General features: G+C 35.7%; 1 protein-coding gene across 1 annotated transcript; it reads right to left on the bottom strand.

The window, feature by feature from the left end:
- Window positions 1–11,041: 11,041 nt before the first annotated feature.
- On the bottom strand, window positions 11,042–25,365 carry LOC140142441 (AN1-type zinc finger protein 6-like). Its single transcript, XM_072164412.1, is given in 5 exon segments — window positions 11,042–12,565; window positions 12,567–12,596; window positions 14,329–14,656; window positions 20,402–20,617; window positions 25,238–25,365. Coding segments are annotated over 4 exon segments (657 nt in total). The 5' UTR covers window positions 20,586–20,617; window positions 25,238–25,365; the 3' UTR covers window positions 11,042–12,450.
- Window positions 25,366–25,436: the final 71 nt, after the last annotated feature.

The following is a 25,436-nucleotide window of genomic DNA, read 5'->3' as shown; positions in this document are numbered from 1 at the left end:
GAACATACAGGGTGTCCCAGAATGATTTGTACCGTGTTTGAACAAAATATCAAAAATATATAGTCAACAGTGTATCTAATTTTAATAGGTGCAGTACAATGCCACACATGTTTCCTACTTATTCTGCGACTTTCATGGAAATAGCGTTATTCGTTTTGGCGTGACATTGCTATTACTGAAAATGGACGAAAACTGCATGTGTGTAATTTACAGTGCAAAGGCATCATAACACATGGATCCTTTATCACCATCGTCCAGCCGCACTGTGGAATATATTGGAGAAATCCTACATTCTTTGATAGGAAATACACCAAATTTGGCACAGATGTAGAGCTTACAATGCTAAATAATTCTTGATATGGGATTAAGTGAAACATGTTAATATGACATCAGATATTAAGGTTGGAAAACATACTTTTCATGTGATTTTTACCACAATTTTTACCCAGAAATGTCATTATTACAGAGGATATAACTTCCGCAAGGATCCTCCGCAGTAAATTTTAATCTTCTTCGTTACGTAGCTGTGGGTTTGCCCATATACTGTGGACATAAATGCATGCTGTGACACTAAGGACGAACCTTCTCTATACTTTTATGAAAAATCCATCTCTGCCGGCATTTCAAATGATGAAACTCACACCTCAATTGTCTTCAAAACTGTCGCCAAAGAAAGAATAGTTTAAGGTCACTCAAGCGTAACAAATCCTTTATTCCATGCTATGGTTGCTTCATAACATCATAAATAAATGACAGATATCGACTATTTAGTAGAAGTAAGAACAGGACACAGCAATATACTGCATAACATTACTTTGTGCTGAACGGTTAGTAATTTTACAAATTTTCAAAATAGTTTGCTTTGTCAAAGCTTGGAATTCACCATTTTTACGCAATCCTCTCTAACTTCTACTAGAAACGTCCAAGTTTTAAAATCTAAAAAATCTGAGAAAGCTAAATATATGTAGAACGTAAAATGAAAAACAATATGACTAATAGAAATGCCGTTCATACCTAAAAAATTCGACCTTTCTCGGTATAAATCATTCTGGGACACCCTGTACAATGAGCGGCATTAAAAGTCCAATAGATTTCCGTAACCATAGTGCAAATCACATTAAAATTACCATACTTTGCAGAGATACATAGTACTAGTAGAGCTGATCATTTCACTACCACATTCCTATTGCTGCTGCCCCAGAGGTACACTGCTGCTATTTTGTGCCAACTCTATGGAGTACCAGCAAGAGTACCCACACAGGTACTCTACAGTGCCTGTGTGGTACTGTAGGGTACTGGGAGGCAGTGTACCTCTGGGGCAGCAGCACTAGGAATCTAAGTGTTATATAGGCATTTCAACAGCACCTATTTGATGTGAAAGATTCTTGAACCTATACACCACACACCGACATCGCCTGGTTAATAATTACACTATACAGCAAGAGACACTGAAATGAATACACGGGATCGATACACGTGGATGTGCTATGCACGATTGATATTCAGACGATAAATCTTAATTTTTTTTATTTGGATACCGGTTTTGAAAATGATGAATATCTCCCGTAAATGATTTCGTATAAAGAAACCAGATGTGGTTCCTTGCACTTTAATATATATTTTGAACAGATATGATAGTTGTTAGCTTGCGTCTTGAGAAAGAACCGTGCGTCTTGAGTCAAAAATTGACAATAATTTTGATTTATATGTGCCGAATTATATAGCGAAGTGTATAGGCCAATCGTGAAGGTAGTCTAAAAGCATATGACCTATGGTGTACCATGCTCGACTAACACACAGCGAGGTCAGTAACGGGCTAATCGGGGCTATTGTCAGTAGCCTTAGTCAGATGTCCTTCGGCCCATTATGCGAATCAAAACTATTAAACAGGTCGATACAAAATGGCTATACGTGGCGGTGGATTCATCCTACCATGGCAATTTCTGCCATGAAGATATCAGGGCGCTGACACTGTGCACCAGGATTAATAAAGTTCATAATTATTCGGACTTGGTTACCACAACACCAATGACAATGTGTGTGTTCCTCCCTGGGTGTTCCTCTGGTCATATTACAGAAAAAAGTCTAATTTGACCCGCCTATAATAAACGCTTATGGAGTTAAGGGTAAAGAGGTAACATCGATGTCGTGTCAAATTTTGGCCCCGTAAGGGGCAAGAATGCCATTCTGTTGAAAATGGTCTCAAATTATGTCTTGCCATAACCCAATAATAAATCGGTAAAAGAACAGTTTGCCTTATGTAGGACCTTTTGTTACTTTTTCGAAACCCAGCAAAATAGGACAATATCCATTCAGTTGCAATGTGTTCTACAGAGTCCCTTTCACCTTGATATTTTTTGTGTTAACTGCATAAGAAAGTGCCCTAGATAGTTAAAACTTTCTTTCTCTGATTTCTGCAACAAGAAAAATAATTTGAGACCATTTTCAGTAAAAATCAAAGCAGTTTTCATTTTCCCAACTATGCAGGACCAAAATTATACAATAAGACATCACAATGTTACTCTTAATAGGCCCATAAACTCCATAGCTAGACATCAGAAGTCAAAGTATACATTTTCTGAAACCTTATTGCAGAGGACCCTGGCGGTGTGGGTTTTGAGTAATTTTGAACTTGACCCTATGTGCAAATTCCAATAAACTTTTCCACTAATCTGAAGGGGGGGAGGGCTTGTTGAAATGCTTCCATAGCGTAGATATCAGTTCTATAAGTACTATTACCATGAATGCTCCGCCAAATACAGGAATTTTAACATGATTAGCATGATTACAGTGAACTGAAATCTCTTAAAACTATTATCTTAAAGAGAAGAACCCAAGTAATCAATACACAAAACTCAAATTATATATAATATTAATTTATTTTATTTAGCCATATGCAGCTTGATATCATCTTGACTCTAGATAAGAATAAAATCACACAGTAAAGAAGAAAAAAAAATCCAGGAAAAAGACTACTTTAAAAATCACAGGAGGTAATATAACCCTAACAAATATAGAAATACAGCAGGATTCATTTGATTATGATCTCAAAACTGTCAAAATCTCACTTCCATTTAAAGGTTCATGACTACAGAGAAGCCAAATTTCCACAAAATAACAATATTATTCCCCACAATTGTTTATGTATTTCTTTACTTGGGAATCAAAATTTCCCTTCCAATTACTAACATTTCTGCTCTTTGACCTTTTAGTTGAAAAGTGAACAAATTCTTCAAATAGGTTGAAATTAGTTAGGCTTAATAAACCCTAAATATGGTTTGAGCTATATCTTCTTTTTTTTTAAATGTTAGAATGAAAAAAATGGTGCCTGCGATCCACACACCAATCATTTTTAATTTTGCTGTGCATTATGTAATGACAATAATGTAATTTTGTTAGTCTCAATACTACAAGGATATTGATTTTAATACAGTATTAGGAAGTCCACCAATTTGTTACTGACCAAAGTCCCGGGACCAAAGTTTGTGTGGCTTAGGTAGAGTGTGCCATAAACGTGTTAGTCTGACTTCATAGTCCAATAGTTCATAAACTGATTTCATAGTCCATCATATCGTAAGCTAAAACAACCAACTTAGTCCAATTTTGAAGGTTATAGTTTCGTGCAGAACAAGGAACAATGAAGTTCATTGGTCCTTTTGTAGTCATTTATAAAATAGCCCACAACTGTAAGACTACCAATTCAGTTTACTTCAGATAGTGATGTGGACTCTTATGCTTGTTAAAAAAAAAGTCGCAGCCCCATCAGTAACCATGATCAGTAAGGAATTGAGATTTAAACTGTTGCTTTTAGCTACCCATTAACAATGTCTACAGTACATTGGAGTCATTACTACATCTTTGGAAGTAGAGAGATCATACTTCAAATGAATCGGAAAAAGAAAATGCTTTCTTTTAATGTCATGCCCAAAGGCATTGTACAAAAATTGGCAGTCTTGCAATAATTAACTGCAACTTTTCTAAGTTTTATTGTAGCTATATGTATAACACATAACACTTGGAGAGCAAGGACCATCAGTAGTCACAAAAAGAGAACCATCCTTATCTATACAGACCCATTTTTTATGTCTTTGATCAACTTCACTTCATTCAAACAGCAAAGATGGGTAATGGTTGAACAACCGTTTTACAGGCCATTCTTTATCGTTTCATGTTGTGCGAGGTCATTAAGGGGGTACTACACCCCTGCCCAATTTTGGGCCTATTTTTTTGCATTTTTCTCAAAAAATCAAGCCCATTGGTGATGGTTTCAAAGCAAATAATACCACAAATGTTATTAAACTTTACAGTTTCTACAAGCTACATAAAATCACAAAATGTTAACAAAGGTATTGCAAGTTGGATTTTGAAAAGATCTTATGTGGCCTGCATGTAAACATTGCATTGTTTTACATTGTGTGAAACAACATGAGGACATCCTGAATGTGAAACATGTGATATCATATGTGCCCATCCACCACAAACTGGTCGTAAAGTCGGCATTTTCCATTTTGAGATACAATCAAAAACAGTATATGGATTTCTATGTAAAATATATTAGGAATTTGACCTTTGATGAACCATAACTTCCAGATGTCCGATGAAGCTGGTTGAGGTGTCATTTTAAAGCTGAAAGTACATTCTTTCCAAATCTGCAATAAACAGAAAATGGTCTAGAGCCGACTTTACTACCACTTTGTGGTGGATTAACACTCAATTTTAAGAAAGTCTCCTTTTGTAACTACTGATCAATACATTGTACTTTAAGATGGGTAATCACACTGAGCATACAGGTATGATGACCCCATCCACAAAATATTTCAGTAACAAATCTTATCGATTGACCAGATTTACAACTGAAAACTGTTTCTAGGATTATGTTCAACACAGATTCTGTAAATTTAATTCTTCTATTAGGCTGCAACCCTACACAAATTTGTTAAGGTTTATATATACTCTATATGCATCAGTTGTACCATTCAGCAGATGTTAGGTTACAATTATGATCTTTTAATATCCGTGCAAAATGACGTCAACTGTGGGCACAGCTGATATCAAATATACATTGTTACTCCCGATTCCAGAACAATACAGCACAACATTATTTGGATTAAAAAAATATTATCCTGTTTTGCCAAATGAAACATAGCTAAATCCTGTTTTGTCAAAATCCTAATAGTTTAGAAAGTTCTCTGGCAATGAAAGTCACATTTTAATTTTTGGTACATTTTTGGAGAATAAGGGCCAAAAACATGCATTTTAGGGTGTTTTTAGTATGCTGTAACAATCAAGCCCAAAGATTTGTACAAAGACTATTATTGCAGGTTATGAATTCTAATTTTTGGAAAACACAGTTTCTAATTTACAATGAATTATGTAAATTAACATAAGATATGAGCTAACTCATAGCCTATACTCAAGATTTTGAGTGCTTAGACTTGTTCAAAGACTTTTTTGTGGCTGCAATTGTAGGAAAGGTTTCTCTCAAATTACATTTAAACTGACTTTTATTGCCAGATAGAACTAACTCAAGGATTAGGATTAAGCTATGTTTCATTTGGCAAAACAGGATAAAATTTTGTTAATCCCAAAAAGTTAGTGCTGTACTATTCTGGAACCGGGAGTAGTTCTTCACATTGTGTAAATTCATAATTGTGGCTTTGTATTTGTATGATAACTACACAAAGCAAACCAAATGATGCATTCTGTTAAGAACTACTTTGTATTAATAAACAGGGGTAGAAGAAAAAAATAAACAAATATATTAAAATAAATGTGCACTTGATAGAATCTATAAGCCAAAAGCATAATTAGCAAAAATTTTGCATTACGCTTCTTCTTCATATAATTATGTAATTGTAACACATTTATTTTTGCAGCATTGTTATACAATGTATAGTCAACTACAATAATATTTTCTACATTCATACCATCTTGGGTTTAGCAATTAATATAATAAAAGAGGTTCGAGAAAAATTGTGAAAATATGTCCACTAGCGAACATAATAAACAAAACAATACATATTATGTGCAAGTAGACACACGACTATAATATGTGACAAAACTAGTGTTTGAACAAAGCAAGGCAGTGTATAGGCAGTCTATAAAACATGATGCTCCCATTGTTAGGGCAAGTGAATTATACTTCGAACAGTTCCAAAATGGCAGACATTTTTCATACTATATGCCTGGAAAAAGTAAACCCACTGAAAGTAAAATATCCACTGTTTATTCATATTTTTGTGTTAGGCGACGAAAAAAGAAAACCCTGTTCTACGGGCCCGACTGACCCCGATTTTGAACAAATTGGGAAACAAATTTTTCCTTTACAAATGAATGCTGACCCAAATGTTGGAAATTTCAGGAACATTTGTTTTTTATTGTATTTTCTCAAATTGCAAATTATTTACAGATTTTGGTAATTTTTTTTTTTATTTAAAAAAAAACAAAAAAAACAATAACCGACCGACCGACCCTACTTGAAAGGTCCGTCCGCCCGTAGAACAGGGTTCTATGGCCAACCCATAGGCCGAAATTCAATTGTGACAGCATTAGTTTGGGCTTATTCAATATTTACAATGTAATAACAGGTTTATATACCTATAATTTTATTGTGATCCCTGGCATTTTAGACCTGATCAAAGAATAATAAATGATACAAGTAGATTTAGCTAAAGTGCATTTAGTGTCCCCCGCAATTAATAATCATCCGAGTAAAATACCAAAAGAATCATCACCCCAGCATTAAGTTTTTAATAATAAATTAAAACGACGACAAAATTCCATCTCAATGCCATCTGCTTGCTGACGCCAAAAACCGTTTCCCCACATATACAAATCCAATTCACAAAAAACACAGTATAAACTTCCTCGCACAAGACGATATCACTCCCCTAAATATAATTTTCTGATAATAAACTTACACACATACATACAAGTTATTCTTCATCAATATATAATAGTAATATACACAATAATACCTCATATCACACTATAGTCAGTATGTAATCAGTTTCGACATACCTCTGTAATAATCTACTGTATAGAGCAGAACCCCATTTTTTTTCATAATTTCTTAAAATGGAGATATTGCATTTTTGTAGAGCAGTGTTAATTACACTTTTTTTTTAACCCCCTGAGCACTACCTGCCGATCTAACATTACCTCTGATTGGTCAATTACAAGATATCTTCATTTTAATCACCAATCAGAATAGAGCTTTGCAAATAATTCACCCCATTTTTTTTGTGTGGTGAAATTATTCTAACAATGTTGCTGATTGGTACAATTGATAATGAAAACTTCTTTTTGGCCAATCAGCAGGTAGTTCTCTTAGGGTAAATATTATGCAACACTGAACTTTGTAAATTCAATGAATCATATTTCATGGCAAATAAACAAATACGAAATAGCCAGCTACTGTTGTTGAGTTTATATCATGTTTTCTTGCTGCAGTGTAGTGTATATCAAAATTTGTGTGCCTCCTTAGAAAAGTACATCAAGATGAGAATCTCTTTGAAAACCATTAATGATTGTACATCAGCGATACATCAATTTCGCTAAATGGAGAAATATGTCAGGGTCAGAATTCTGAGTAGTGTTCATTCATCTGTAAAAGTCGGCAAGAGATTTTATTAACAAGAATATTCCGGCAAAATTACAAAGTTGCACCCAAAACTTGCAGGTTAAAATGTAAGCCAACAAACAATTTCTTGCATACTATATCATGATATTGTTTATGTATTATTAAAACTTGAGTATCCAAAAAGAGCAGCAGAATAGTAACATTTTCAGGAGTTATTTGTCTAACACAGGGACATCAGTTTTGTTGTCTTCGTTTCCAAGTCATGAACAGAATATACAATCAGCAATATCCAATATAGTTCCAAAAGGCTTAACTGATGTCCACTGTAATATTTGACACACGTCGTTTTAAATCGTTTGCATTAATCAGTTAACGGGAGTCTAATGAGACCACTGCAAGTTTCTTGAGCATCAAATTTTTCTAGAATGTAATACACAAGTCTATGCGATAAATGAAACCAAAAATGATAAAACTGCAGAACACCGCAAATATCATAATAAATACTTTGCACTGTCTATGTTTAAATGCAGACTATAACATTTCTTGCAAATCTGGGAAAACAGCTTATTTCAAATTGGGAAAAAAAACCTGCATGCTAATTGTGTAAATGAAGCACAATTTATTCCGTCATCAATGGCTCCTTTTGTAGTAACTGCCAATTAAAAGCAAGAGAGACACTGTAATCCTATGAAGTGTGTCAGTGTAGTAAAAAAGCATGTGCCTATAATAAGGATAAGTGACCTTTAGCACCACAATTTGTTGACTGAATATACACATCTTGATTCTTTCCCGACCGATCCATCTTCGGTGAACACAACATCAATGTAAATTCCATAGTTGATGGTGCCATGTATCTATACCAAGTTACTCAAATACTCTGCAGATACAGGTATTTCGCTCATGGAAATAAACATTGATGACGTGATTGGAGCAACCTTCATACTGCTTGCGAATTCATCTTAGAAAAACACTTGTAAAGAAGCTGGTGATACAGAGAACAGGTCCGGATCTAATACTGCTTGCCAAAGTAAAAAGCCTGTATCCAATTTGTCACTCACTTGTAGATAACACATTCTTACATTGATGGAAAAGGCATTATCAAGTATGCAGGACATTTTCTGTATCAATTCACTGTACTAGAACATACACAATGCAGTATCATCCTACACACATCTTTGCAAGTTGCAAATCTAAACTTTGGTTCACCTCAAGTTCGGTAGTGACATAGGCACTGATCGCAATCTCGAATCACATACGTCAAGTTAGTCGCATAGAGCATACACGCACAAAGGAGGTTTGGCAGCATGTCTGCAGCATAACCAAAGAAAGCACTGATGGCACTACCTGACTTGAGGTGAACCAACATGGACCTGAGCGCCAGAAGACCGGAAGTCCACTTGGCCCCTCAACATGTATACACTAAAGTTACGTATAGTTTCTTGGGGTTTTATAATGTTTAATACATGTTCCATGGTGAAAACATCATGAAAGGTTGTCAAAGATTTGTTTTGACCCCTGAACAGGTATAAAACATCACCACACTATACAAAACTATACGCAACTTTAGTGTATACATGTTGAGGGGCCAAGCGGACTTACGGTCTTCTTGCGCTCAGGTCTTATACACAAGTCATCTGTATTCTGTAAGCATCATCTATATGGGTGTTGAATGTTTCTGGATAGCTGCCTTATACTGTATTTTCATTCCTATCATAATATGCAAAGGGGTCTTGAAAATTGCCAATGTATAGATCAAGTGCATGTCTTTCTGAAGATGGTTGTCAAGATCAAGACCCAAGTTGCTCCAAGAACAGAATCAATGGCCACTGCCCAAAAAACACAGCATAAGATACAAATTTCACACAGCATACGGCAGCTTTGCAGAAACAACTTCTTGCATACAAATAACATGCGTCTTAATTTTTCACTGTTGCACTAACTGTTTTAATGCTGCCGTTCGTTTTAAAACATCAACTGAAATCTAAGCGATCTTTTAAATATACATTAGATCTCCACTTCTCGACGGGGAAAACACAGCTCATTTAAGAATAGCATTCATCGTCTCATTTAGTATCTAACAACAACAATAATAACAACTCTTGCAAATTGGTAATAAGTGCACAAAATGACAGATTTTGATATCAATAACAATGGCTAAACTTTTTTTAGTATTTATTTAAATTTGTTAAATATAATGAGCATGCAATGGGTGTGAGGTTTCTATATATATAACATAATAATATTGTACAGGATGATCATGATTCTTGTTTATTCAATGATTGATGATGGATGAAACAAATGGGCATGCTGGAGATAGATTTTGTTATGATGGTTTCTCAACATGATTACATATTTCTTGATATTAACTGAATAACATTTCATAAATCTTTTTTTCAAATCATTTTTTCTAAAATATATAACAGAAACAATTCACATTGATAAATAAAAATTAATTGAAACACAAAATTAAAATATCGCTGATCGACTTAATTTGAGCTCTATCAAGCTATATCGGCAGTAATCCACACAGCCAACCAACCTTGTGTTATTTGCTAATACATGTATATTCTTTGAAACAGAGTTTGATTAACAGACAAAGATTCACACCATCATCAATGTCATGTTGCGGACGTGGAACTATCCTTTATTTCTTTAATTGTAGACGCACTATGCATGTACGGTATAAATTTGGTACTTTTTTGAATTTCACTATTTGGATGATATTGGGTTAAAATCCATACACGCACTATGAAAGACATGATCTTAATCTCCCACACAGTGAGAGTTCAAATGGAGTCACCATTCAAGTAACCCCATTTGAAATTCACACTCCCTGTGTGGAAGATTAAGGCCATATCTTTCATATGGGGTGCAATGGAATAATTTGTAGCAGAGTTTGCCACTTTAAATTATGGCATTAACTTTCATTTGGAGCCGATTTATTAGTTGGTTGCGGTAGTGAACAAACTTAGCATGGCAGTATTGAAACAGTCATTTTGTATTCATGTAACATTTGATAAGTATCGTTTTGAAGGTTATTGCCAACAGACTTTTAAACCAAAAATTCTGCTCAAAAATCAAACCTGTACTTTCACCATTTTTTTGTTCTATATGTAATTTTGCATAACTTCAGAATTACTAAAACAACCTGAGACAGACATGTCCAATATCCAACAATTTCTGCTGAAATTGACCATGGGATACTGTTTCTTACCCCCAATGCATCAGGAAAATTTTACACCGGAAGAAAAATATGCACCTTTTGTAAAAGTACCAGAAGTTTGTGAAGTCATTTCTTTTTTTTTTTTTTTTTCTCATGTTAGCAAATAATATTGATGAATGGAAATTATTTCTGAATGAATATTCACTTTTGTATATATTTTTATACTTAAATGCAGAATAAAGGTTTTTAGTCCATTAGGCTTCCTCTAGATAGTAGCACACACAATATCAAAGGACCCACAACATGCTCATCTATCAAGGCACAGTTCTTTAACCCCAATACATTTGTACATTCATTGAATGACCTTTGAAAATTTGAGTACAAAAACTCATACTCTGCAACTTGAGGACAAATTTTACACTGTGATTGTTTAATAGAGGTTATTGAACTATGCCACGGGAATGAGGCCATTGTGGTCCAAAGTGAGTAGCGCAGTGACTGTGCCCTACAGATACACCGCTTCTGATCCCTAGTGTATCACATGCAGACGCTCTGTTTCAAGGAAGCCAAGTGGATGATAATTATTATCATCCACTTGGCTTCCTTGGCAACTATTATAGTTGTGGTGTGGTACATGTACATGTATCTTTGAATTGAAAATTCTTGATTAAATGATTTTTTTGAAGCAACAAAACTATAAACTGCTACTTACGGTAAACCCAATACCCTCAACAACAATACCCCGAGGTACATGCTCTGATAAAATATGAATATGGCAAAATCAGACTAACTGTCCATAATTTAAACAACAAAAACAAAAATCACAGCACAATTTATTAAGAGTTGCTAAATGATATTGACAAAAAAAAAAAATCAAAACTTGTTAGAAGAATGAAATGTTATTAAATGCAATATGGTAAGAGTTAAACTTGGATAAAATATGAACATTGTGTGTGTTTATGTACATGCAATCTATCAAGAGTACCTTTGTCAAAACCTGAGTCTCAAATAATTATGTAAGTTTTGACAATTGCACTCTTTGACAATTTTAGTGTGAAGTACCATTACACTCGTTTATAAACTGGGCTGCATGCTAATATGATGGGATGTTTTGGAATATGAAACACCGACATAAGTGACAAGGGAGAAACTACACACTTTGAGAAGTCTCATTTTGGAAGGAAAAAAACAGCATTTTAATAAAAAAATTATATCTACTTGCCATGGTTCACGATGCACCAATTAACACACCATATTACTCACCATGACATAACATAACATGACAAAAGGCTTCATCTACAATTAGGAATTCAGGTAGTTACGTCCATTTACCACAACGGTTTGAGTTCATATCGACACTCGCTCTTGTTATAAATAAAAGGCAGTCCTAACGTGGTTAAATGGCGTTACCTGAATTTAGTAGTAACATTCTTTTGTCATGATAGGATTAATAGAACTTCAACAAAATTCTAAAACAAGACTCCTCTGATATTCCGTTCCGTTTCCGAAAATCGAAATATGACAATATAAATATACTGGAAGTAATAACTAGGTTTTTGATGCCTATTTTTTAAGTCTAGATGTTGCAGAGTTTCAAACTTGTCATCAACCCTCTCGTCATAATTTGCCCCCAATCTATTGATAATCATACATTTGTTGTTTTCGCTAAAATACATATACACCCTATCTATCTACATGACCTGTGTTACAACTTCTGGATTTTTTCACCCACGACTATTGGATTGTTTTTCCTAATTTCCTCCTGGCCATGTGATCGGTAATCAAAGGAGCACTCATGTTTGTCTGAGTAACGTGTATACTACAAAAAGTCCTCCACATCGACACTCGAACCTGTGATATTATGCGACAAATGAAGAGAGAGCAGAAAGAGGAAAGAAAAATAAGAGAAAACAACTTTAATAAAAATCAATATTTACAGACACTGACATCAGTGGCATAGCGTGGGTCATCATATGGGGGGCACTTACCTCGACTTGGGGGCACCGGGTGTGAATGGGGGGTGTGCACAAACTGTTTTTCGGCAATTTTCCTATGGGATTTTTTATATTTTGCAATCGATGGGGGATGGGGAGGGCATGTGCCACTGACTGACATTTTAAAACAAGAGAACCAGTTCAAAATTGTCAAAGTGTGACTAATTTTATAACATCCATCTACAAGACGAAATAATGATCTCCAGTTAACAAAAAAAAAGAGTTTTTTCCCACCATTCCATTCGAACGAAGCGGACCCATGCTTTGGAACTCTCTAGATAAAAAAATTAAAAACTCAAAGTCCATAAAACATTTCTAAGTACAATTAGGCCATTCTCAAGCACTGTAATTTGTCATGTCTGTTAGTCATTTTTATTTATATTTGTTGATTTAATAATCTTTGTTTTTGTTTTTTTCGTCAGGGAAAGGCAATTCTCAGGCCTTATTGGCCTTCCTGCCTTTTCCGCCATATTGTGTTTCTTTTGTACTTTATTGTCATTGATATATTTTTGATGTAGTTGTATATTTTTACATATGGAAATAAACGAATGAATAATTTATCGCATGAAAAGCATTACAGTTGAATGGAGAATGAAGTCTTGGCTGATGATTAAAGGCATTCAAAAGTACATGATCAGCAGGACCAAATGAAGCTTGGAAGTATATGTATGTCCAATGATCTGACCTGTCATACTAATAATGCAAGTAAACTTTTAATACATACAGTTGGGCCAGTATAAAAGATACCATATACTTTAATACACCAGGCACAAAAAGAAACTCGTCAGTTATAATCATCCTTGCTGTTCAATAACTTGATCATTTTGGATTATTCTGAAATATACATTTTGTTAATTGGACTTTTCTTTCGCATTTGACACCCTGTCCGTGAACATTGAGCAAGAATGACCAAGATATAAGCGCTCCAAACTCTCAAACCCCAAAATGAAAAGTTGCAATTTTAACGATTCAATTGTGCCTGTATACACTGTGTGCTTTATTGATTGGCCCATGGTGCTTGTGTGCAATACAACGATGCGTTCCCATTGAAAATCGTTGAAAATGCAACTTTTGATTTTGGGGTTTGAGGCTTTGGAGGCGCATATCTTGGTCAATTCTAGATCGTTTTTAACGAACAGGGTGTCAAATGAGAAAGCAAAGTCCAATTAACAAAATGTATATTTCAGAATAATCAAAAATTATCAAGTTATTGAACAGCAAGGATGAATATAACTGACGAGTTTCTTTTTGTGCCTGGTGTATATGAATGCACTGAGCCAGAGTACACTGACTCAGTGCATTCATGTTTAATATTCATTCATGTATTCACTTACTTTCAAGTAAATTTGTCCTATTATGAGCTTTATTTTCCAGCTAACTTCAGGCTTACATTTTTGTTAAGAGTGGGTTTGTTTAATTGTTGTTATAGTTAGTCTGTATATCATAATAAAAAGTTCGCCCTTTAATCATGAAAACAGCACACAATCATGGTTAATGCAAGATTATTGTCAAAATTCTTGCCACTAATTACTGTATCTATATGGAATTGGTTTAATCAAGTTTGCACAAAAAGTTACTGCTGGCTGGACCTACCTGTAAGACCAACTTTTTTACGGCAAGTGGTGCATCTATTTTTCTTCTTCTTTCCTTTTTCTGAACCATCCGGCGAATCCCCGGATGTTGCCGGTGACGGACAGAAATCGTCTGACGTTGAAGTTGTGTCGGGAGTTTTGGCTGTGGCTCCTTCTTCCTCTACAGGGGGTTGGACTCGCTCATTTGCTGCATTGCTGATTGTGGGGACACCGGTGGTGGTAGATGCTAACGACGAGGCTGTGGAGGCGCTGTCTGAGGTAACTAAGGGACTAGGATCTGATGATGATGACGTCATTGACGTTGACAGGTTGGTGCTTACTGTGACTGCAAATACACAAACAAAATTCAAATATGATGATCATTAATTGCATCGAAATTCACATTAGAAACATTTCAACTGCCAACTGAATTACATGGACATCAAAAGGAATGTTACTTAGCATACATCCTATTGATTCATGTGAAACTGTCAATTGAACAAAGCCATGTAATTGTAAACCTGTCTGTTCAATCCATAGAGATTATACCCAAAGAGAACCGACTTAAAATTGCCTACTTCTCTAAATCCACCGTCTTGGTTTGTCGCTCATGTGGAGGAAAATAGTGTTTTTGGTCAAATATGTTATTTGCATGCAGAATGCAAAATAAAACACATCAAAATTTGCCAAGCGCATACATGTACATGTAGCGAAATAATCCGGTATTACACTATTTGACCACCATGAGCGACAACAAACAAACAAACACAAACATGGCAGGGTCGTTACTTTTTGGTTCTACCTCATTGGTTCAATCATATCTGACTGTGGTTGAATACATGGATAATGTCAAACAAAGACCATGTTGGTTCAATTGAAAGGTCAATGTAATTTTTGGATATGTAACCTTCACAGGTAAACATCAACTTTGCTTTGCAATCAATGGTCAACCTCAATCCTAAACAGCCCAAAGAGCTTCAACATATTTTTGCTGAACCATGAAATGGTATCATTCATAGGAGAACTATTGTTTTGTCCATGTATACACCTTGTGAACAATTATTTCTCAAAATTACAAAAACAATGGATTTCACAGTAGAAACTTTAATTGAAAGTGTCAAATTTGAGGATTCCCTTCTGGTCTGATTTTATACAAAACAAAATCTGGATAACCCTGACCAAGACTGGAAATACACATTGTAAATAAATAACCCTGACCAATTTTACATGTAAGGCCTTTACACATCTTTCAGTTATAAAAGGCTCAAGCATAACAAGTATGCAATGCACATTATGCATGCATGGGACAGGACTGGAATTGCTTTCTAAACCAAATATTTATCATTAAATATGCAGTAAAAGGAAAATCCAGTATTATCTGTGACTGAATGATTTGTGACACAAAGGCCTTGAATATTATTTTAACAAGTTCTGTACATAATCACACATTTAAATACAATGTAAGCAAACCTCATCAGAATGGCTTTATATTATTTTCTATGTCAGATAAGAAAAGTTTGCTTTAATGTGTTTTTTTATAAAATCATAATTTTGGTCATGACTGATGATTCATATAAATTCACAGATATTATGGCAGATAAAATAAAACTGATAATTTGACATTTTAATTTCACCATGGCTGATCAGAATATTCAAAATGGAACATTCACATGATTAGAATTTTAAAATGATGTGAAAATGCTCACAGCAATTTCAATGATTGAAAATATATGTGAAGGCAATTATGCTTGTAACATTATTTAAAGGAAACAAGTCCGAGTAACCCATCAGATCCTGTAAGGGAGGGAGGAGTTAAAAATGTTGATTACAAATTAGTTTTTGGCCCACTTCCAGTTTCATTACTGATGGGAAGAGAGGGGGGGTCAGCTATGTTTTGGGAGGCATATGTCGCTTGACTTTCTGGTTCATTTTAATCTGATGTTCTACATCAGGGGCTTCAGGGCTGTCAACTTTTTGGAACTGCTTGGCATGTGACACTGGCATTTGTTCATTTTGCCTCATGATTATTTGAGCCGTGGGGGGGGAAGGAACTATTTATTTTACAACATTTATGCGTGACATTTTGTGCAATTTTACAACCTTGCTGTGACATTTACTACCTTGGCATGACATTTTACTACTTTGGCGTGACAGTTGACAGCCCTGTTCTACATAATACTCGGGTACATGTTATTGCTGACAGGTACACATCAGGTTGCCATATTAAATGAAAACAAAAAAGTTTGATAAAAAATTAATCCACACTGATGAGTAAACTTTTCATCATTGACCTTTCCTTTCTTGGTCCTATTGACCCAGCACGGAAGAACAGACTCAAAGCTAAATCTGGAAACATTCAATCATGGCATACCCAATTTGTGGTGATGATTGTGGGTGGGGTAATAAACTTCCTGGTAATTGAAAGACACAGTGCAGCTTATGGATACAAGATCATTCACATCACATGTATATGTGTGTGTATAATCAAAGGCCATACTTGGCATTTCGATAAAAAGTTTTACTTTTAGCTACAATGATGCTTTTGTTGAAAATCTTTTTTTCTAAATTATGCACTGCAAATGACAAACTTTAATTTAAAAGGTTGCCATGCCACAGCAATAATCATCTAGGCAGAAGTGTCTCTCTCTCTTTCCTTGGTGTTTGGGCCAGACTCATCTCAGTTTTAAATAACACAAAATGTGAACACAACTCTAAGATTCACAGAAATTCCTGACACAATCAGAAATGACCAAAATCAGAAAGATCTATAATACTGTGACTTGCTTGTGTGAATACATGTAGGGTCTGAAGAGTACAAGAATTGATTTCAAAGCAGGACAAAACTGAACCTATATATTGCACCTACAATCATTATTCAATAGGCCTGGGATATAGATATGCCTGCTGTCACTGACATTGCACACTTTGGTTTGGCATTTTGCCTAGATAAAAAACAAGGTCATTGCACTTTCCTGAAAATAATATTTTAAATTAAAAACCAAAGCAAGATTCACAATTTGTCATAAAACAATAAGACAATACCAAATAACACAACCAGGAAGTCTAAATTGCATCCATGTTGTTTTCTATTATTGATTTCTTTGTTAGAAACATTAGAAAGGAAGTCCTACATGCAGGCCTAAGTTCTAGAATTGTTCACATGTAATACACATCCATCTTCTAAATCAAAACACAATGGATTAGAAATGATAGGGCCTTCATTTCTATTTTCTAGGATACATACATGTAGGGTTCTAACAAAGAAATACACTTGCATGCTTGGCAGAGGAAAAACTCTCTAGTTTGTTATTTTCCCCAGCAATGGACTACAAACATCAAAATACATTTAGTTGTTTGTTTATAATAACAAAATGCAACTTGATCTTAAATAAGCTCATGTGACTGTGCTGTTTGAGTTCTTATCCATCCAACAGAGCTTTTAATTTGGATGTCATATTCGCCAAGAGGTCTTCATGTGCCAAGTTTGTTGTGCTGATGATGGGAGTGCCATCATCAGCTGGTCAAAGTCGGTCACAATTATCACCTTGGCATTTGGCCAAAAATGATGTGCATACATGTATCACAATGATGTACAATTACTACATTGTACAATGTATTTATTTTAAAAGCAATATTAAATGTATGATCTCATAAAATATTGTAAAATTGGTTCATTTTTTTCAAACCTAATTTTTTGGCATATTTGTAATGTTAACACATATATGTCTCAACTTTATACATGGAATCAACCAAAATCAGACCTAAACTCCCCATAGAACTCCATGTTCAGCCAAAACAGTGGGGTTTCTTTCATTGTACCCATGCATGTTATTTCGGCTTAAAATGCACAGACACCTTTTCTGACAGTTGTTACTAATATTATTTCAATATGCAAGCTTTTGCTTTTTTCAGGAAAGCTCTAGAATTTGATGCATAAATTTATTGTGAGTACATTGTACATGAATGGTTAAAATAATCACAACTTGATGCAGATGGTCCAATCAGTCTAATGACTAAACAACTGTGTATACAACACACCATCTCTGTCAACAAGGATAAAGCACATCACAATAGCTAATTGCCAGGCTTGTGATAGATAATGTATCATGGTTGGAAAATAATATACAATGTGTAGTTTAAATTTGCAACTTTACTCTTTTGGCTGCCAAACCTTACTGCAAATTTCACACAAATTTATGTATTTGAATTTTGAATTATAATTTATTCACTTTCGAGTAATTTGAAAAAAAAAACTGACATCATATCATTGATTTTGTTTATTCAATCAAAACTTTGACACTTTGCTACTGCTCAAAGATCATTGAAACTGACTCACGTTGTTGAACTTTGTACTGTACCATGATCTTGCAACACAGTCACAGTGAACACTCAGTACTGAACACATGTATGTCCAATTGTCCATACCCAAGAGATTATACCCAAAGAGTAAAATTGTCCCATGGATGGGTAAGCTATATGGTAAGTCCGCTTTGTTGGATTCCTGATCATGGACGGCAAATACTGTACCTCCAGGTGTTTTTTAACATGAGCCCGCAATCAAACAATAAAAATATGCAACTATAACTTATAAACTTGTCACTTGTGCGTCAAAGGCATTTTTGGCACAACATTTTAAACACGGAATGCAAACAACAACGCACATTTGTAAATTTGTAAAGCACATAGCCAAATTATCCGGAGGTACATGTACTTCAGTTACTTTGTTCACAGTAGCGTAGCCAGCGGGGGGCAGAGTGCCCCCTGACAAAAAATGAAAGGGAAAAAGTGCCCGACAAAAAAAATGAAAGAGCAAATGGAAGGCAAAGGAAAAGAAAAGGGACAAGGAGCCCATTTCAGACCGATCATGGGCCAAAATAGTGTAAAATACCAGGTGGTGGCCGCATTGCATTCTCTAAATTCAGTAAATTTTCATCATCAACCATGTAATTGAATGGGATTATTTTGAAATTTTAAAACGCTTGAAATATCGCAAACAAATAGGCCTATGTTGATAAATAATATAAATACAAGCTAAAACCGTTGGGTTCGATAATGAACCCCACAAAACTAACCGAGTATATTGGAAAATGCCATACGGCCGGGCGGTTTCACAAGTTGCCGGCTCGATCATGTCATCCGCCACCTGTAAAATACAAAATTGTTGCACGCTATATGCGCACATTGTACAGGTAAAGCCCTTTCCATCCTGATAATAGGCGAAAATAGTGTAAAATACCAACTTTTTCATGCTCGCACGCACACTTCGTCCCAATAAAGCCTTTTTTGGAAGCTTGAAGACATACATGTACAGTCTCTATGTATTGTACATGCAACTGTAATTTTTTTCGTCTGTGTCCCCGATATTTCATTTTGACCTCCTGACCAAAAAGCTGGCTACGCCCCTGTTTGTTCTACATGTACATACTTCCCCCTGATCTCCCTACATTACATGTAGAAATTAGACCAATTCAAGTGGTCAAACAAACAGGCTGCTAATTTTCCTACGTGTAGGCCTACATCATGTATAAATAGAACTTCTGGTGGACATCTCTTTGGTGTACAATAATCATTCATGAGTTTTAAACTCCAGTGAGGAATTCCTTATTTGGACATAATAAAAGGATGGCCCAAATTTGACAAATCCTACACCTACCTCTGTGCTGCTATCCATCTCACACCTACTCCCAATCTCCCCATTACTATCTACTCTTTGGTTCCGGGTGACTTTTTTGGACACCTACATCACATGTAATTGAATACCTGGTGTCCAAATTCAATGTCATTCCAAACCCATAGGTGACAATGGACAAACTTTTATCCAAAAAAAAAATGTTGATCCACATCACATTCACATAGGGCAGGGTTGAAGCTATCCCAAGTTGAATGGCGACTAATTTTAACACTAGATCTAATTCATGAATTAGAGCGCAGGCTACTCATTAATTCCGTTCAAAAAGACTCTGGATGTTGCGTAGCTGAAAAGTTCCTTTTGGGCTAGCAACTTGTATAGCTCATTATCTGCCCAACAGGTTACAGTTAACCAAAAAAAAACCCTAATGTTGTAATGTGAGTGGTTAGTATGTACCATTACCTGGATGAGATGGTGTTGCTAGTGCTGTGGCGGCCTGTACTGGTGAACTCTGTTTCTTCCTGAGGTAATCTTTATAGCACTTTGAACACATTCCTTCTGTTGCCGCACTTCCATAAAAACCGCAGCCATTTCTACATAGAGAGCCAGACGGCATCTCTTTACTGCCATTGCCGCTGTCCATCATCGAGATTGTCGGGGGGTGGAAAACAACTCAGCCTGGCAGAAAACAAAACAAAAGCAATTTCCTTGTAAGACCAAATTTCAAGTTTCTCTAAGGGCCTGAGAATCTTGCCCTAGATAGCATACAGATAGAAAGCTTTGTAAAATTAACACTGACAAAGAAGTGCAAATATTGGCAAGAACATAATTTGTACATGTAAGTCTAAACAGAGTTTGCCCTACATAAGTTCAAATTGAAAGAACACACTAGATGGTGAACCCCTATAGTAATGTATCGACTGATGATCAGAGAATCTGCAAAAAAGGAACAGCATCTTACATGTAGCCCCTAGCCAGGCTAGCCTACATGCATTTTAATTTTAAGATTTTCTGTTTACCCTATAGCTTACCGTACATTTTTTTAAACCACACATGTATACACATGACTTTCTATTTGCACTCAGCTGTCAAAATTGAGCCATTTGGAGGAATTTTCTTGATGGTGCCTAGAGCGTCTCACTGTTTTTGTTTAGGGATCACCATCCCATCCCAGTGGAAGTTCCACAATGTGTCTTCATAATCATTACATCCTGCCTTTTGAGGAAAGCGAGAGCAATCACTCTCTACTGCTCTCCTTATCCGATACAGGAGAGTGAATTTTCCTTAGTTGACCATTCTCTCCTCACATGCTATTGTATGAAATTGTCTGGGTTTGCGTTGGGCTTCAGTAGTTTTCCTTGGGAGCTCTCCCGCAGCCAAACCGAACCCTCCGATTTCCTGTGATGACCTCAAAACAGATGAGGCCGGTCGACTGCATAAATCCGTCAGTACACGCTTTTCAATACGGAATAAATGCTAACCTCTCGTTATATCATCCAAGCAGCAAAGTTCATTTCCCATTGAAAAGCGTGTAAAAACGGATATTATGCAGTTTACCGTTCTGGATAGCGCGCAGTTATTATTGTCTAATTACATACCTTGGCTAGATATAAAGTGAAGACTCGTATTTGTGTGTAAAATGCTACATGGTCAATCAGCCATATTTAATTATTATGCATGATGACTAGACTAGAATAGTGTATATACCTCCTGCATTTGTCAATTAAATAAAACCCTAAATTGAACAATAAATTTTGTGCCTTCAAGTTGAGCGTTATGAAGGCAAAGTAATCTGGGGGTACCTTATCAAAACTTTGCCCTTCACAGGCAAAATGCAAACATGCCCTGAAGCCCCTGGTCTATTTGGATCATATAATTTATGATGAGCGATTGAATGGTATTTCTTGACCAACGACGACTAGTATTTTGTAAATTACACACCGCAAAAGCCAGGTCATGTTGCATTTGAACTGAGTGCAACACGCAGGTAAAATGAAGCACAATAGGAGCATGACAATGTAGATTGTCCAAACTGCAAAAACCTACCTAACTTAACCCCTCCCTCTCACTAATTTCCCCCACAGGATTTCCCCTCCAGTATTTTGCAACACAACATGTGTGTACTACATGGTCACTTTGGTTGTTCATGCTAAAAAAAGAACAAAATTAAAAGTCAAAATGACCATGCTGGTCAAAGACATGGAATTTGTACACTCTACAATGTACATGGTAGTCAGGGTTTCTGCTAGAGTAAGCTGGGTTTGGAACTTTGGATATGTGCGCATGAGAAATTTGAATTCCCTTCTGTTGTACAGGGTACAGTGTATTTACTTACTACTTTTCAACCCTATTTTTTCTAGGGAAACTATGTAGATTGTACTCTCTAATTGACCATTGAAGAGTAGACAAAGTTACTTGGGTCTTTTGAAACAATAAAATTGTGACAGACTGTATACATGTATACGTACACATACAATATATCTGCAAGTGTGCCAACAAACTGCCCTTGTACAGTTGTACAATGTATAAGCATGCGTGTATGCTCTGCGCGATTAACTTTATGCACACCATCCAATACTGCGACGGTGCGACCAGTAAAATACACAACTACGTTACTATCGAACTTGAGGTGAACCAATGCATAAAATGTAGATTCCAGAAACTAATTTTTTTAATTAGTCAAATCATTTACTAAACTGCTTCATCAGCATAGTGTTGTTAACTGACGTATGGCTGTATCTGTATGCGAGTACAGACAAATCCCCCTTATGCGTGTACATGTGATGCTCTGCACGATTAACATTACGTACACAAAAAATCAAAACTGTGCTGACGACCAGCGTAATAAGTATCACGTTCTAGACTACCAAACTTGAGGCGAACCAATTTTTTCCAGGCAGATCTTGATGCCTTGTTTACTTGAAACTATTGCCAAACTCAGATTATCAATGAACTTGAAGGTACAATGTAGGCCTACTCTTGATTGTCCTCAAAATCTGCATACAAGTACAGCTGCCTGCAGCAGATGCTTTGGAACACCAGTTGTTAATCGTGTAAAAAGAACTACTCCCCATTCCAGATAAATACAGCACTAATTTTTTGAGATTAATTAAAAAAATATTTTCAAGTTCTGCAAAGTGAACTTGTCCAATTTAAACATCAACAGAAAAAAAAAACCCATCTGTAGCACATCATGTCAATGCTGATCTACTGAAAAACGATAGCAACATGTCTCTAGGCTAGCATCGAATGTGGAACTATTGTGTGCAAAGTCAAAGCTCAAGTTAACAAGAAAATGAAAAGTTGCCTATTATATACGAGTCTAAAATTTAGTTGAAAGTGCAATTTTAGCAACATTTTTGATGCGATCAAGTGATCGACTGTGTTTACTTCTGACCTTCCATTGTTTTTAACACTATGGAGTCATGCATCATCAATTTCTACTATAGAAAAATTATCAAATTTGTGTACATCGTGGAACATACTCTTTGCGTGGCTGTGCGTAGTAAGCAGCTGTACGCAGATAGCCTCGCTAATATGGACGCGTGAGAGTAGCGCTATTATGCCAAGTGTAGTTAGCATGATTAGTCGCGAGTAACAAGCGTAGTTGAATGTTCCACGATGTACACAAATTTAATATTTTTTCTATAGATTTCGATGGACTCTAGCCTCGAATGTGAAGAAATCGTATCGATGCAAGGGCCCCGGGGTATCGTTGAAGCTAGACTTCTCGAGCAAGTATTTTGTCTGGTCCAGCAAATCATGAGCCTGAAAATCAGAAAACATCCTTAAATCAAAAACCACATTTTTATGATTAAATTTAATATTCACATGATGGACATTGGCAATCATTGGTTTTAGACAGTCCAATCAGAAATTATTTTGCACATTTAATTTAGGCTTAGCCTAGGGCTAGGCCTAGCCTTAGTCTAAGCCTAAGGCAAATTAGGGTTAAAAGGTTTAGAATATAGACTTTACTTAGCTTTGCGGGTTAGGCTAATGAAAGTTGATTCCTTGTTTCCCGTTACCCTACTCCGCTCAAAACTAATTGCTGGCCAAATATTTCATTATTTTGAATAAAATGTTGATAAAAAATTGTGGTTTTAAATATTTCATAAATCTCTTTCTGTTGATTTTCAGGGATTTTCTTTACATTAGGAGCATGGTATATGGCTAATAATGAATTAATAATGAAACCTACTCACTTCTCTGTCCCGCACTTTTTGATCTGCTCTGATCTCATCCCATAAAAAAATTGTGTAACTTTTGAGTCTAGTTTGACAATGAATCACCTTCATGTGGTTGTAAATTACATCTGTAAACTACAAACTGTGATTTATCACATGTATACATGGGTAGTTATTGGTTTACACCTGTAACAGATGCAATAATGAAATGGTATGAAATAATGAATAATGAAAAATGAAATGGTCACCTACACAGACTCACAGTCATGAACAATTGTGTAACAGGAAACTAGGAATTGACTTTCATTGGCCTTAGGGCAAGGTTAGAATTAGTACTAGTTCGTTAACAGGACTAAGTTTTTTGGTTTTGGTCAGGGTTAGTTAGTGTTTCACCTGTTTTGGAAAAATTAGACCCACCAAAGTAAACAGAGGATCGCTCGGACATATAAATGTACATCTTGGTGTACATACATGTACGTGTACACATTTCAACAAAATGGCATAACCATGAATTTATTGCTTTTAGCCCATCTATTGTACCATTTTTTGTTTATGGTAATAATGATGAGAGGCTGTATATTGGCATTGTGCATGTGGGGCAAAAAGGAACTGGACTGGAGACACTGGTCAAAACAATGGACCCGGCGAGCCGACTGTCCGGCCAGAGCTTGTATGTTTTTAAATTCACAATCAGCTGAGAGATGTGATACAGCAAAATTGAACCACCACGGAAGTGGTTACGACTGGTTTTTATGACCCCCGACTACACGAAATGATGTCTGTTTTTGATCATTTTATGAATCTTTGTTTAACATTTCACAAAGTGATCACATGAAGGAACACGGACATTTAAATTATATGTTTGGAACCCAAACAATACAAAACACCAATTAAATAGCCCAATTTAAAAGAAAATCGAAACAAGTAAATAGGCGAGGTGACGTAGAAATACACAGCGACAACACAAAATATGGCGATAAACTCACAAAACACCCTCTCGATAAACTGCTAATTTTACCTTTTCCCTTCAAAATGTACACTTCAAATTCCGCATAGCTATCAAAAATACTATAGTTTACATGAAAACATAAAAATATTTCCCTAAACTTACCGATAAAATACAAAATAGCAACCCGAAAGTTGTAATTATTTCCGTCTTTTCTGCGATATGCCTCTCGGTAGATTTATTATCATTTATCTGGTCGTCGTCGGCAGGCAGTCATGTGACCTTACTCACGGATTATGATTGGTCTAGGCCGAAGGGCAGAGGAAACACTATGTGACGTCACAAGAGGGCAACTCCCCATGGT

This window comes from Amphiura filiformis, chromosome 20 (assembly GCF_039555335.1).
Source record: "Amphiura filiformis chromosome 20, Afil_fr2py, whole genome shotgun sequence".
Classification (NCBI taxonomy): Eukaryota; Metazoa; Echinodermata; class Ophiuroidea; order Amphilepidida; family Amphiuridae; genus Amphiura; species Amphiura filiformis.
This window is presented reverse-complemented; position numbering and strand designations above follow the sequence as displayed.